Consider the following 15,060-nt stretch of genomic DNA (forward strand, 5'->3'; position numbering starts at 1 on the left):
AGCAATATTTTTTACAATCCCACATGATTGTTGTTTTGTCATTTCTCCTACTGAAGCTTGGTCTAGACAATTTCCCACACAAAACTAAGTTACGCTGCTTGGATCTGAACAGGCTTTGAGAAGATGTATTCGTGGCAATGTTTTGTTTTTGTCGATAAAACACAAAATCAGAAATGTTCTTCATAACTGAATCTCTCTTTTCAAGTACTGTTCATGGCTTAAAAAATATATTTATTTTGCCTATTTCTATACATAACGCAATCAAATGACTTAGAATGGCTTTAAAACTATTAGATAATTGGGAAAACACTGTTATTTTAAGTCACGCCATTACTGCTTGCCAGATGGAGCCTATTTTGATGAATGATGAGGTCATAGCAAGTCATACGTGATGTATGGGCTGGCAAAAATAATACGAGTTTGTGCTGAATTTATAATTAAATTGCTTTATTTTGCGTATTTTGGCAAGTAACAAATACCCGTGTGGCTGCTTCTCATTCCTATAATTATTATTAGGCGTGAGTGGTAACGTCTCTCATTTAATGAAATCTGTTGTATCTGGACTAAAATCAACATTTCTTGGCTTAAAATTTCAATCACCCACCAAATTTGAGTGTACTTTGCTGCAATAGGAAATATCTGAAACCCTAATAACAATATCTTGGGGGGTAATAGGGTGGGGGTAGACCTTTGTGATACATTTTGTCAAAACTGTTCTTGTTCTTGAAATATTATTGTAAGTGAAAGTGCACTGTGTAAAAGCTATCAAAACAATAACAACTCTTTTTGTGCACTTTTCTACATTACCATTATGGAATTTTTACTGTACACACCAGTTTGGGTTTTGCAATTTAGTCTCTGTTAATAAACATGCGTTCGCTGTGACATCATACATCTGGGACTTCCCAATAGCGGCCATTTTGAAAGGGGCACGTAATATACTAGCAACCACCACGACTGCATCCTTTTCTACGGCATAATGAGCTACGAATACTTTGATTCTTTAGACGATAACGGCAAATTAAGGTACACGACAAAGCTATCATTCCTTGGTCTGACAACAGAGCAATGTCCTAACAGAATGCAGGTTTTTGGCATTTTGGCCTCATATATCCTGGATATTGTATGTAGTAGACGTGCGGTTGTGCCCCTTTCAAAATGGCGGACTCGGTTGCTACTGTACAAGTTCCCGGATGTGCGAACGCATGTATTGATGACTAGATGAGGAGCAATCGGGTGTAGCAGGAGAGTAGGAGCAGGTGTGTGAGAGCAGGCGCAGGTGAAGGAGGGGCAGGTGTGTGAGAGCAGGCGCAGGTGTGTGAGAGCAGGCGCAGGTGTGTGAGAGCAGGAGCAGGTGTGTGAGAGCAGGCGCAGGTGTGTGAGAGCAGGCGCAGGTGTGTAAGAGCAAGCGCAGGTGTGTGAGAGCAGGCGCAGGTGAAGGAGGAGCAGGTGAGTGAGAGCAGGTGAGTGAGAGCAGGCGCAGGTGTGTGAGAGCAGGCGCAGGTGTGTGAGAGCAGGCGCAGGTGTGTGAGAGCAGGCGCAGGTGTGTGAGAGCAGGCGCAGGTGAAGGAGAGCAGGCGCAGGTGAAGGAGAGCAGGCGCAGGTGAAGGAGAGCAGGCGCAGGTGAAGGAGAGCAGGCGCAGGTGTGTGAGAGCAGGCGCAGGTGAAGGAGGGGCAGGTGTGTGAGAGCAGACACAGGTGTGTGTGAGAGCAGGCGCAGGGGTGTGAGAGCAGGCGCAGGGGTGTGAGAGCAGGCGCAGGGGTGTGAGAGCAGGCGCAGGGGTGTGAGAGCAGGCGCAGGGGTGTGAGAGCAGGCGCAGGGGTGTGAGAGCAGGCGCAGGTGAAGGAAGGGCAGGTGTGTGAGAGCAGACGCAGGTGTGTGAGAGCAGGCGCAGGGGTGTGAGAGCAGGCGCAGGGGTGTGAGAGCAGGCGCAGGGGTGTGAGAGCAGGCGCAGGGGTGTGAGAGCAGGCGCAGGGGTGTGAGAGCAGGCGCAGGGGTGTGAGAGCAGGCGCAGGGGTGTGAGAGCAGGCGCAGGGGTGTGAGAGCAGGCGCAGGGGTGTGAGAGCAGGCGCAGGGGTGTGAGAGCAGGCGCAGGGGTGTGAGAGCAGGCGCAGGTGTGTGAGAGCAGGCGCAGGTGTGTGAGAGCAGGCGCAGGTGTGTGAGAGCAGGCGCAGGTGTGTGAGAGCAGGCAACATTCTGTTACTCTCAGAAATAGTAATAAATAATTCAGTAAAAATCTAACAGGCATATCACTTGAGAAAAAAAATTGTGACCACAGTCACAAAAAGCTGTTTATTTAGAAAGATAATTTCTAATTTCAGATAATTTAATGATCCTCAGGCGTAAGACAAGGCCTAACTTCAGAAGACCCTCGGGTATGGGTGGATCCCTCAGTATCTTATAGGGAGCCCAGGGCCATGGAGGACTCCCCTACTCATCAGAACACACTTTCTGGTTTGGAGCAAAGTGATCCCAATGGCCACTGGACACCACATGACTTGGATTTACAGCTGTGTGGTTTTGTGCAAAACATAAAACATATGTATTTATGAGCAGATAATATTTATGCATTGAATAAATACTGCCAAAAAAGTTAACTTAAATAATTAGTGTGCGGAAGTATGTATGTATAGATGGGTTGACATTAGTAGTAGATATGTATTGAGCCTCCAGTGGTGGACCAGCGTGTATTTCTTAACATGCCTAATGCTATGTTCTGTCTGCAGCCTCTAAGCACCACAACTATTAGAGAGTGTTAAGTAATAGCACTGATTCAGTGCACATTTTAGAGAAATTTCCCTCTGCACTTTTAGGACAAAGGACAGAGTATGATGGAGATCTGATAGATTATGCTTAACAGAATGGTGGCGTTAGGTTGGTTCATTATACAAAGCGATACATTTGACAGAACAATAGAGTTGAGAGAAGTGGATGGAGAGAGGGCACAGAGACACAGCAGCTCTGCTGGACTGGCCCGCAGCTCCGGGCCTATTGTCATGACCTTGCTTATTCATGAAAGCCTCCAACATCATGTCAGAGCAAACAGTGCAGCTGAGCAGCACTGAATACCTCCGACACAGCGCTCATTATTTCTGCTCTCCCCCTCCCCAGACGCTTCCCCCTCTCCGCCCCATTTCTCTCTTTCAGCCGAGGAACATGATTAATGTGCACCTTGCCACTGGTGGTTTTTCTAATTGCCAGCACACTGGCCCAGTCAGCGCAATGAGCACGCAGCGGCGCGTGAGTGTGAGGCACGGGGCAGCGTGGCAACGCACACACCGGGAACAAAGACACGCGGCAGGAGGGAGGAGGGGGGGCAGGGCAGGTGCTTGCCATTTCTCCACACATTAATCATCCTCCTTTAAATAACCTGAGTGTCGTCCTGACGCCTGGGAGCGCGCTGAGGCTCCGTGGCGGTTGCCTGACGACGGCACGGTCCCTGTCGTCGAAGCGTCTTTAATGTTATCTGTGAGCGCAGCCGCAGAGTGTCACAAACAGGTTCTCATCAGGAAACAGGCTCTGACCCTCCGACGTGTTACAGCATCACCCCAATTTAGAGCCCGCTCAGAGCAGCTTGGGTAACAGAAGGCCCACAGAGGGCGGACTCAAAGGGCTCTACAGATAAAGCTCTAAATGTGCAGTGTGAACTTAAACCAAAACAAAGTGGCCTTCAGTGAAAGAAGCCACAGGGTCCCTCCTCACAGATCAGAGCGGATGTCTTCATCGTGTATCTCTAAGCGTCTGCTCTAATACCTCCACCTGTGTCGGACTGTAATAGAAAACATGCTTCTAAACCTTAGGAAATGACACCCTTCAAGCCATTACACTGGATATTCTAAAGCAAATATAACATAGGTTCAGCACAGGCATGAGGCTGGCTTGTGTGCCTGTGTGAAATAGAAACGCAGACATTCACTTTAATATGGTCTAAATATTTATTTGCAATTCCTCTTAGGTGTCAACTGCACTTCCTCCGCTATCAGTGGCTTAAAAAGTGAATTTATTAAATAAAAGCTCATTCTAGCAGCCTGGATTGATGCTATCCAAATAATGGGAAGTTGGCTATTAGGCCCCCTGGTTACTAATGGCCAGTAAAATGACATTTTTCACAGCTCGTAGTAGAGCAGATCTCCAGCTGAGGCATAAATCCTTATAACAGATTTAAAACCGTATGTTATGTGTTGGGGAAATGGACACTGCAGGAAAGTAAATAATGTAATAAAGACATTTTTTACCTATGACGTGAAATGGGTTTAGAAAAGATGCAGTGGTCAGTTGTTCTGCTGACTACGGTGTGTTATGTTTTATTTGCACATGTGTTTTATTTGCACATTTGAGATGATTCAAACATGAAAAACTGTAACATGTCCATACACACGAGAAGTAAACTGTTTGCAAGTTATTTAATTGCTTTTGAAGACATGTAAAAGAGGAGTACTGAAAAAATTGTCTTAATTTAATATTGTCTATAATAAGAACAATATCAAAAAGCCGCAAAAATAACACAAAATAACTAGCAGTGTTGTTTTTCTTTCTGCACTTTTGCATTAATCTTAAAGTCCATTCACTTTTTTAAAACTTCAACAAGGAAATTCTGATTGCATTCACACCGGTTTGATGCCAGTTTAGTCTAACCAAAATACACACACATTTATTGAGCTGTTTTTGAACCAACACAGCACCCTTACGCTCTCAAAATCCCTACTGTCAGTTTCAATACTATTTTAAACAAATTAGAGCAGGTTGCATAACAGCACACCAAATGGATATCACAGTTCTTAAGAAGGCAAGAGTTTTTTCCGAGTATTTAAAACTGTCACCTGGAAAAAAATGCACACTCCAAAACGGCATATTACAATAAACTACATCTGATAGGTTTTATTGTCAACATTTTATGCTACTTTGCTACATTATGCGTCCATAAAATTCGCTCTCCCTCCCACACGCATAGACATATTTGGTATTCGAAATGCAGCTACTCTATATTTGACGTTTCGGCAGTCTACTTTTGATGCATCACGAACACAATGGAATGGGACGGTTCGCCCCCACAGTGACTCCTACACGGCTACATAAAGCATTCATCTGGGCTTTTTTAATAGAAAGTGGTCATTTACTCATCTGCCCGTCTCAGTCAATGATACAATTTTTTGTTTTAAAAATACACTAGTCTGCAATTAATGAAAGGCATTCAGTGCGTTATGTTTAACTCTATAGTATTGTCTAAAAAATAGAAATAATTCAGTAGGGCATCAAGATGATTTAAAAAATAAAAAAGCTGATTTCAAAATAATGAAGATGACGAGAAACAAAAGAGTAGTTCTTGGTTTAGTAATAATTTTGAAACAAACCAATTAATGAATCAATGATCATGTCATCCAATACTATCAATACACATCCTTTATCATATGTCATGTCTGCGAACAGGAGATTTTCTACTAAATTAGATTCAGATACATCTAAAGTGACGCTTTTAAACTTCATTCAATCATTACCATTTAACACCACAAAATGAGCGGATATATTCGTGCTCTAAACCACATTCATGCCATTACTGTCAGAGGACGAACTGCAGACCGTTGTGGATTTTCTATTGAAAGACTTGAATAAAAAGGAAAAACGTGAGCATAGTTGTCTTTAGTCCAATCACGATTGATTAAAGTGTGTGCACAGAAGTAAAAACAAATCTGTCCCTCCCAGAGTCCCATCTGTCCCTAAGTGAAGTCAAAACAGGAAACACACATTCTACACCAAACCAGAATGCCACGTCTACAGTAAAGAAACCAGTTAACAGCAGTAAATGGGGACGAGGCCTTGATAGATTAGCTTCATAATAACAGATTAGTTGTTCTTTGTCCCATCTTAACAACACAATGTTCATCTTCGCACGTCCTGTGATCTGATGACGGGCAGCAGACATTTACCACTAGTATCTGGACATTGAGATTTTGACGCAAGCGAGGCATGACATTTTTCCATAACAAGACCCAAGCTGATCATTGACAATACCCGAAAATCTTGATTAAAACTCAATTAATTACACAGTTCTAGTATTATCTATAATTCAGTTGACTATTATTTCAATAATTGATTGGTTACAATTGACTGATTAACAGCCCTCGCTTTAGCACATTGACAAGGTAATTTATTGAGGGATTCTATAGAAGGTCTGCGTGGAGGCAAATAACTCATAATACAACTGCATCTACTGTCTCTATTGGCGACTCAACACAGACAAATGTGGTGTCTTTGAGATCAATGGCTACAGCGAACTTGAGGGCGAGGCTTAAGTGGGAAAATGTTTTCTCAAGAACATTTCATTGAGTAACCGTTTAAGAAAATTATACTTTCACTTCTGTTTGAGTAATTACAGTCAGGTTTTGGTTACTCTTTTCACAAGACCAAATTTGTGTTTCTCACACTACTCTTTAGTTTTTAGTTTAGTTTTTTCTCATCTATATGCCCTGTATTTAAGAATATAATGCATTATGTAGTGTTTAATGTTCTTCCAATTACATTAAAAGGTGAAACACGCAACTTTTCTGATGGAGAGTCCGCTGCCTGCTTGTCTTGTGGAGATGTTCCACAGTATATACTATAAATCATATCTATCTCCATAGAAACAAGCAGATCACGCCCGCAGGCCAATTCACAAGTCTAGTCTGTGAATACGTGAACCCAGTCACAATAAGAGTATTTTTAAGCCATTTTCAAGCAACTAAAAACACTCGCAAGTACACACACATATCCTCACCGATTAAGGCCAGTTTAAAAAGGGAAAAAAATATTATAATGAAAAAATACATAAACAGGAATAATCATACCAATAATATAATGAAGGTAAGTATACTAAATTATTATCATTATCGTCATCGTCATCATATAAATTAAATTATTTTATATATTTTGAAAGACTACCCTAGGTGTCAGTGATCATTATTTTATTCCATATTGTGTTTTTATTAAAAAAAAATTAAATTTTTGTAATTGTTGAATATTTTATGTGTCAACAGGGCGCTCTCGTAAATTAGAGCTTGCTCTCAAGGGCCCTCCCTGTATAAATAAAGGTTATAATAATAATAAAATCATCGTCATCACCACCAACACTAATATTAACAGTAATAACAATAATAACAGCTATGACAGTTGTATTATTCTGAAGTAACAGCATTCTTACTTCAGTAAAGCTTTTGGCTACGCTACCATCTCCGACTGTTGCCCACTCCTCTAATCAGGCTAGTGTTAGTACATTTTGGTTTGGTGTATTTTTCTCTCTCTCCCTCTGGTCTTATCTGAGGAGAGCAGAGCCGGAGCCACCTCAATGCTGTCACTCGCTGCAGTTCTGTGCGTTTATACAACACTGATAGTTTGGCAAAGCTTTTATTACAGGAAAACCAGGTGTAAAAGCGCAATTGAGCTTGTTTTTAGTCACTCACGTCAAGTGGACATTTATTTTTGTAATGCTTCTGAATATGCCAAAGAAATCCATGTAACTACTAGACAAGGAATACCCCATAACTCGCTCTCACACCATGTTCATCCCTATTGTTGAATTGGTCTCCATGGAGGTGGAGGAGTTTAATGCCATTCATTGGACATTTCCAACCAAAGCAAAACGATCTCCATTGAAACAAGAAGCTTATACATTCAACAGAGTAGGTCTAAAGGCACATCACCTCACAGTTTCAACATAATGTGTCTAATGTAAAGTTGGGACAGGGAGGGTTTGTAATGTATGGTGAATTAATATGCAACAATAAATGCACACAGAAAAGCAATTTGCAGGATTTTACAGGTGGGGGAACCAAACAAACTGATTATTATATATAAACTAGTGACACAATCACTAGCTCAAATTGAAGAAATATAAAATTGGGATTGCAATTAAATAACAATGGGTTTATTACAACTAATAAGTCAAGTAAAATACATGGGTATTTGATAGAAGACTGAAATATGAACAGCTAAACGAATAAGAAATAAACTTTTCAGAACAAGTATGTAAAGGTCATAAACTACAGGGTCACCAGGTTTTAGATAATTAAGAATTGGAAATGTAAAGAATATGTTGTTGCTTGCAGTGGATTTTATATTGTAAATAATTTGTGATTTGCACCAGATGTCAATATTATTCTGTTAATAAATTGTGATTATTCAGTTGGGGAGTAAGAAAAAAAAAAAAACTAAATCTTGCTAAATATTTAGTTTATTTCAATTTGGCTAATTCTGCCCAGACAGTAGAGGGCAGCACTGAGGCTTTAAGTACCCATTTTGTCAAGTATAAATTACCACGTTAAATTATTGTATTTATAGGAAGTGGTATATTCATTTTGGAAACAGGATGTGCCCTGTGTTACAAAAGTATCAATACTTGATTCAGGCAATACTTTCACTGAGAATCATTCCGTATCAATATCAGAAAGTGCCTATAGCTGTGTCTTATTTCATCAAAACAGAGAAAATAATTGTTTTCATTTTGTGAAATGCACTTTCTGAAATGTTAAGTCAAAGAAAAATACAATAAAAACTCATTGTCATCAGTATCGGATGTATTGTGAAATGTGAGATTAGAGAAATCCCCGTTATTCAGGTCACAATAGAAGTGTAATATTTAAGAAGTGTGAGCAAATAATTTGTTATCGATCTATAATCCAATTCTTCATCTGGCTTTTTGTCACTTTAACCTTACATTCACCAGACATACTAGAGGAATAATAAACTATTAGACTATGTAAATACGAACAAAAGTTAAAGATTTGATAATTTTTTGGTCTTGGAGTCAATAATTGTGAATAATCGCAAGATTTTTCTCAAAATATCTTATCTTACAGCACTTTGTACCAGCTTTGTTTCCTAACAAAGTCCTGAGGGCACTGCCTTCTCTGTTGTGCATTTGGTGGCCATCAAGTGAACATGTCCATCAATATACAGTCAAGACAACTAGATTAGATCCACTGTTATGAGCTAGCCTCCTCTACTCCTTCACATACATTATTTTGCAATATAACAATGCCAATGCCTTCTCCCCGCCGCTCTTCACCCTCGGGGGCTGCTCTGCCTGTCACCCTGACGCCAATTGACTGAGGTGGCTGTCCACATGGTGCAGAGAGAGCCAATTGACTCCGTGACCCCAAAGTAGTGCCTCCCAGTGTTCTCGAATCAATATGGCCGCCCCGACATCACAGCAGACTAACTCAGATTGGCTAACCCCCTGCGTGCATTGACTGGTTGGACATGGACCAAAGGAAGAAGAGTCTTGGCTACTTCCTGCTGATAATACACGACACATTCAAAAGATTTGGGTTCTTAAGGGCAGTTCACAAAGTTCTCACAGAGTTGTAATTGCTCAGTAAAATAAAATAAGCCAACTGGATATTGACCAAACTGCGGAAGACTATCGAGCTTAAATATGTGGATGTGGTGCAATATAAGTTCAACAATAACTTTACTTAAATTAAAGGTGCACTTTGTAACTTTTCTGCAGTAACGTTTCTGCCACCCACTTGTCTCCATGGAAACGTTATTGCTTTCTCTGTTCTGTAGTACAGCATTAAACTCATCTCCATGGAGACAAGCAGGTGGCACCACCAGGCCAAGTTACAGGTTAGATCTGTGGAGAGACACGCCCACTCACAGTAAGAATGCATGTATTTCTAGATTTTGCAATAACAACAAAAACAAAATACACCTGCATTGAAAACGTTTTAATAATAATAATAATGCCATAATGTGAAACATTTCAGGCAAAGCAATAACTCCATAAAGAGCGGGTGTAGTAGTGCATCTTTAATAAAACATGTTTATTTTAATTCGAAGAAAATTAAGACAAGGTTGTTTATAATAATCCATACTAATTATTGAAAGGTTAAATAATAAACAATTAAAAAGGAAAAAACAAATAATATGTCCTCAGTTGTTTTCTTACCGTCCGTGCTTGGCGAGGGCGAACTCCACCCCCTCGCGCTGGAAAGGCATGAGGCGCTGCAGGAGCTTGAGCGGGAGCCTTGACAGTTGCGGCGACCATCTTGTTTCACAGCGAGGGGTCTCCGGGCCATTATCATCCATTTCCATTAGCAAGTCCTCATCCGCTGCGTGTTCAGGCAGCTTCTGCATAGATTAGACAGAAAAATACACAGTTAAAAGTACATTACAAGTACAAAGAGCCAATGTATATTTTTATTTGTAGACTTTGATGTTCCTATAAGGAAATGTGTCCTCTGCATTTAAGCAGTGTGTCTGGAAGGAGGAGTGGGCGACAGCAGTGCAGCGCCTGAGGACCCGTATCCAAATCTAGCATTTGGCTTGGTCAGGAGGAGAGGTGGGAGGTACATTAAAAAGATGAACCTGAAATTTGTCGTTTTGGAGATATGCAAAATTAGAATATCAATGCATTGTCTGTAATGAAAATAAAAGGTTAATGGCTGCATAAAAGAGAAGATTATAAATAAAAGTTTGAAACACGTTTTAGCACAATTCTGATGGATTTATATAATATATTAATATCTTGATGCAACATATGCAAAACAGACTGAATGATGAGTTGTTATAGTTGTTATGTTATTTTTACTCTCCGGCAATCAAAAAGCATTGCTCTGGACTATCCCCAATTTCACTGATCCCCGATATTTGCTGCTCTTTTGGTGCAAACAGTTACACACGTGGTATTCAGGAAGTGATGCTCCTGAATCCTGTAGCCAGAAAACATTTGAGTTGTGATAGCTTTTACAGCGAGGTACTGCAATGAGCAGGTGGAAATCAGCGCCATAATATTCACCAAGAAGTCAGCGGATCTGTTTTGTCATTTTGGATCAATGTTAGGATTTAAGGGCCAAAACAAGGATCCACAAGTGTATATCGGTTGGCTGCTATTATTGTGTCAATAAATGCACTGTTTAGCGTATCTGCTTTTGGCCTCAATTCTCCAGCACAGGCCGATATTTGTTTTTCATTATGCCCAATTTTAACATTTAAAAATGGGACAACACTGCACTCTTATAGGTCTGTGGCAAAACAGGGCTTTGGGTAAGCTTTTAGTCAATCTTATTTACATTACATGAGAAAACCGGCTGTACATAATTTGCATTGATTTCTGTGGTCTTCGAACAATCATATCGATAATCATAACTATACAGCAGACAAAAGCATAATATGTCTTCTTTAACAAAGTTGATGTTGACATTTTCAAACGATCCAGAAGAGCCATCAACAACATTAAAACCATTTAATTGAAGCAGCAAATGTCAGCATTTATCTGTAACAAACCAGGTTAACAATAGCTTCATGGGAGGTTTTTATTCGGAGATTTGGCACTGAGCATTCTGGCCCCGTGCAAAGGCTTAATTTGACATGTTGGATTTTAATGTTATCAGCAACACCTGCACCTGTGCTGTTTGGTACTCTGTGTGCGGGTCGGTACTTAAATACATTGTGAGGACTCAAACCCATATATGCACACTCACAACATGGGGCCCTTGTCCCTTGTGGCGACAGAAATCAGGTTCAAATGGCGTAATCGCTTCAATAATAGATTGACAACATGATTTAAAGTTCAGGATTAAAATAGGTTATTGTTAGGGTTTAGGTTAAATTCAAGCAAGTAGTGAGTGACTACATGGTGAGGTTCAGTCCCCAGAAAATGGATTTAAGTCAATGCAATGTCTCCTAAAAGCATGGAAATTCAACATGTGTGTTTGTGTCTGTCCAATGTACACTGCATTTACCCTGCACCTCTTTGATCGGCCAATTCACTCCAGTGCCAGAGGATATCAAGGGAGAGCACGCTTACCAGTCCTACTACATGCAACTGATTTAATGTTTACAAAAAAAAATACATTGACCATTTGAAAGCCTTATACTCAGATATTGTTCTTGTGACGCAGCAGACCATGAACTGAGAATAAAACAGCTACAGCATTTCTAAAATGTAACAGTTTTCCTAACTTTGACAGTGTTTTAGCACTCCAATAACATGTCACACACAACTAAAGTTAGTTACATGTGCTCAAGCTTCTCAAGCTAGCTTAGTAACTTAGCAAATGCAACTTAAACATGTCACTACTTCCACTCTTCGCATTGCTAGTTGTTAGATCTAATCCAGCCTACACCATGATAACTTTTGAGCAGCGATCTCTCTTCACTGGATCAATATCATACCTGTCAGAAAGAAACAAACTCCGCTCCTCTGAGGCTGTTCCCGGTAGATTTCAGGCTGTTTTTACATCACATCCGGTGGGCAACACTTCGCCATGCGCCGTGGGTTTTAATACAGCGGTCAATAACTCAGCTCGTCTATTCTTCGCCCATATGCATGCAAATGATGTGCAAATGCTAACACAACAAGGACTCCACGTGGAGGAGTCGCTGCTAAGCTAAAATCCTGAGGCGATAAGACGTCTCTTTGAGCCCCGTGTTGCGTACGTGCCGTGCGTAAAGTCCTGACGCTGGTGTTTGCTGCTGCCGCTCCGCTGACACAAGCTACTGCTCCTGATCGGTACCAGCTCCGTGCGCACTCTGAAACGGTAAGATAACACGACAATCCGCGTTCTCGTGACTGTGAGCTCCTGGTGGCTTTATGTCGTATATTGTCTGTGTATTCGGAAGCGTAATGCTAGCGCGTTAGCCGTAAACACCTCCATGCTAGTGCGTGACAGCTCTGGCACCGGTGTGTGGACCCTATTAGCAGCTCTTTGCGCAGGTAACGATGGTTAGCTTAGCCTCATCACGACCCGGGCAAAACCAGACTATTATCAGATCATTTTCTGTGTAAATGCAGTCGATGCGGTCAGTTATACAGGCAGGTTTCTATTCAAAATGACCTGGTTATTAGTATAGGGCTCAATATTTAATGCTTGAAATGCTTCATAATTGAATAACTTTTTGGGCCTGGTTTATCCTTGTTTACGAGCACAATCATTCTAAACCTTTGACTTGACTGTTTTTGTTGCGTCTCATAATCATCTCAGCTGAACTAAAGCTTTTAAAAATGTGTTATTTTTCTGATACCTGGCTTTTTTAATATCTGAAATGAAATGCTGAATGGCACTGGTCAATGGCTAATAATAGGCTATTACAGTGTAACTGGTTTATTACATTAAACTCATTGTGAGATTTGTCTTCCAGGTGTTAACTGAATAGAACCTGGGTCTAATAGTAACATTATTTAATTTTCCATTAATTTTACACATAATTATTGGTTGACACTATACTTTCATTTGGCAAAGATTAGAGGATACAGCACGTTAATAATTTATACAAGCCTGTAACATTGAATAAAGCAGTTCCTGAAAAGCAATTCAAGTTAATCAATTGTTTTGGAATGGATCCAGTAAATATTGATTGAGATTTTTGCTTGCATTGTCCTTCCTCAGATTCTGTGTCTCAAAACGAACTTGGCAGTTCACAAATTGCAATAAAACATTTCAATAGTAGCAGGAATCCTTTACAAAGCCGTAGTAAGACATCTTTGTTTCTGTATTATGGCGCTATATAACAGTGGAACTAACAGCCTACTCTAATTTTCCACACTAATGAGAATTATATTGCCTCGTAAGTAGATAAAGTTGCCACTAGTGATCGGGACTATGATGATGGCTCGTTTTCGGCCCAACGCTTGTGGGCGGAGAGTCGATTTTGCCTTTCTCTCACTTCTGCTGATGTCTTAATAGCTATGGGGCCATGTACTTATGTTTACTTGCAATGTCAACCTCTACAATATTGGTGTAATGAATGACGCCTTGGTATTTTTAACGCAACCTATTACGCTTTGACAAATGCACTTTAATAGCTCTGTCCACATGTCAATATTGTTGTGCTATGGCTTGGTGGGACTAGCATAAGCGTTGTTGACAATTCATTACATCAGGTTACAGGTCTGTTTTCGGAGATGACGATATTATATTAGATGTCCAGGTTGTAATAGCTTTGGTCCTAGGATGCAGCACTCAACGAGTAAATAATTAATCAGGCATCCTGGGAGGGGTCGCTGGGAAGGAAAAATCCTCTTTTCACTAATATTTGGTTTTGCTTGCTCATTAAATAATTCAGCCGTCTATCCATAAATTGTTTGCTCAATCTCCGACCTTTTCCTTGGGATTAAGAATGTGCAATAATAATAATTCTTCAGAGACAAGGCATAACGAATGGTTCAATTATGAGCGGGGATCGGATCGCGTGGCTTGTCGCAGCCTGGAGCCGGTTGCTTGGTGACAGCAGGAACTTTGCCGCCCACCGTGTTTGCAGTTGGAGTGAGTGAAAGGACAAAAACAATCACATTATATGAGTCTAGACGCAGGGCTATGCATAGCCCAGGACTCTTTTGTCACTGTGTCAAGTACCTCGTCAACACAAGATCTGACAACTTTCTTGATATCGATGACCTTATTTGGGCTTAGCAATTTAAAGAAAGCAGGTGGCTACACACTGCACGAGTCCATGGAGAGGTTATTGCTTTGCCCGGAATGTTCCACAGTATGGCATTAAACTGCAGTACAGTATGGCATATCGTGTATTTATAGCTTCATGTCTTACGAGGTGACATATAGTGAAGGGCGTAACGGTGAAGCTTTAAACCCTATAAGCATGCTTCTACACATTTCCTCTTGTATATTTCATAGAGTGTGTTTTCAGGTAGCATAGCGTTTGTGGGCTTAGCAGTACCCTCTGCGTGAACAGCCTGGTGCCAGCTTTTAATGGGCCGCTCGCCCAGTAAACAGCCTGTCCTCTCAGCAGCCAGTGCCTCCCCATCAGCGCTCCACCTGCTTCTCGAGCACCTAGCTGGCTCTCGCTGTCGCTACCCCCTCCCACTTCTGCACTTTTTTGTAATTTTTTTAATATTTATTTTGCATTTTCACCCCAAAGGAAAGGTGAGAGAAGGTACTTTGCATAATCGTCATGTATTTGCATTTCACCGTATCATTTTGCACCGTATGGTTGATGCTGTTTTAGATGACGTCAGCTGATGGTTTTGTCACATGATCGGTGAAGTGATTCCCATTGATCTCCCATCCCAATACTAACCAGGCCCAACAGCGCTTAGCTTCAGAGATCCGACTCAGATTCTC

The 15,060-nt window shown here is 40.9% G+C and overlaps 1 protein-coding gene across 1 annotated transcript in view; it reads right to left on the reverse strand.

Moving 5' to 3' along the window:
* Window positions 1-15,060, reverse strand: part of zranb3 (zinc finger, RAN-binding domain containing 3) — a 174,101-nt gene that overhangs the window by 155,048 nt on the left and 3,993 nt on the right. Inside the window, exons 2-3 of the mRNA XM_072449783.1 lie at window positions 12,155-12,498; window positions 9,927-10,108 (exon numbers count right to left, since the gene is read on the reverse strand). Of these exons, the coding sequence (XP_072305884.1) occupies window positions 9,927-10,072 (146 nt within the window). The 5' untranslated portion in view covers window positions 10,073-10,108; window positions 12,155-12,498. The remainder of the gene's footprint in view (window positions 1-9,926; window positions 10,109-12,154; window positions 12,499-15,060) is intronic.

Source organism: Eucyclogobius newberryi, unplaced genomic scaffold (genome assembly GCF_026437365.1).
Source record: "Eucyclogobius newberryi isolate DKJ021-1_F unplaced genomic scaffold, fEucNew1.0.hap1 SCAF_1, whole genome shotgun sequence".
Lineage (NCBI taxonomy): Eukaryota > Metazoa > Chordata > Actinopteri > Gobiiformes > Gobiidae > Eucyclogobius > Eucyclogobius newberryi.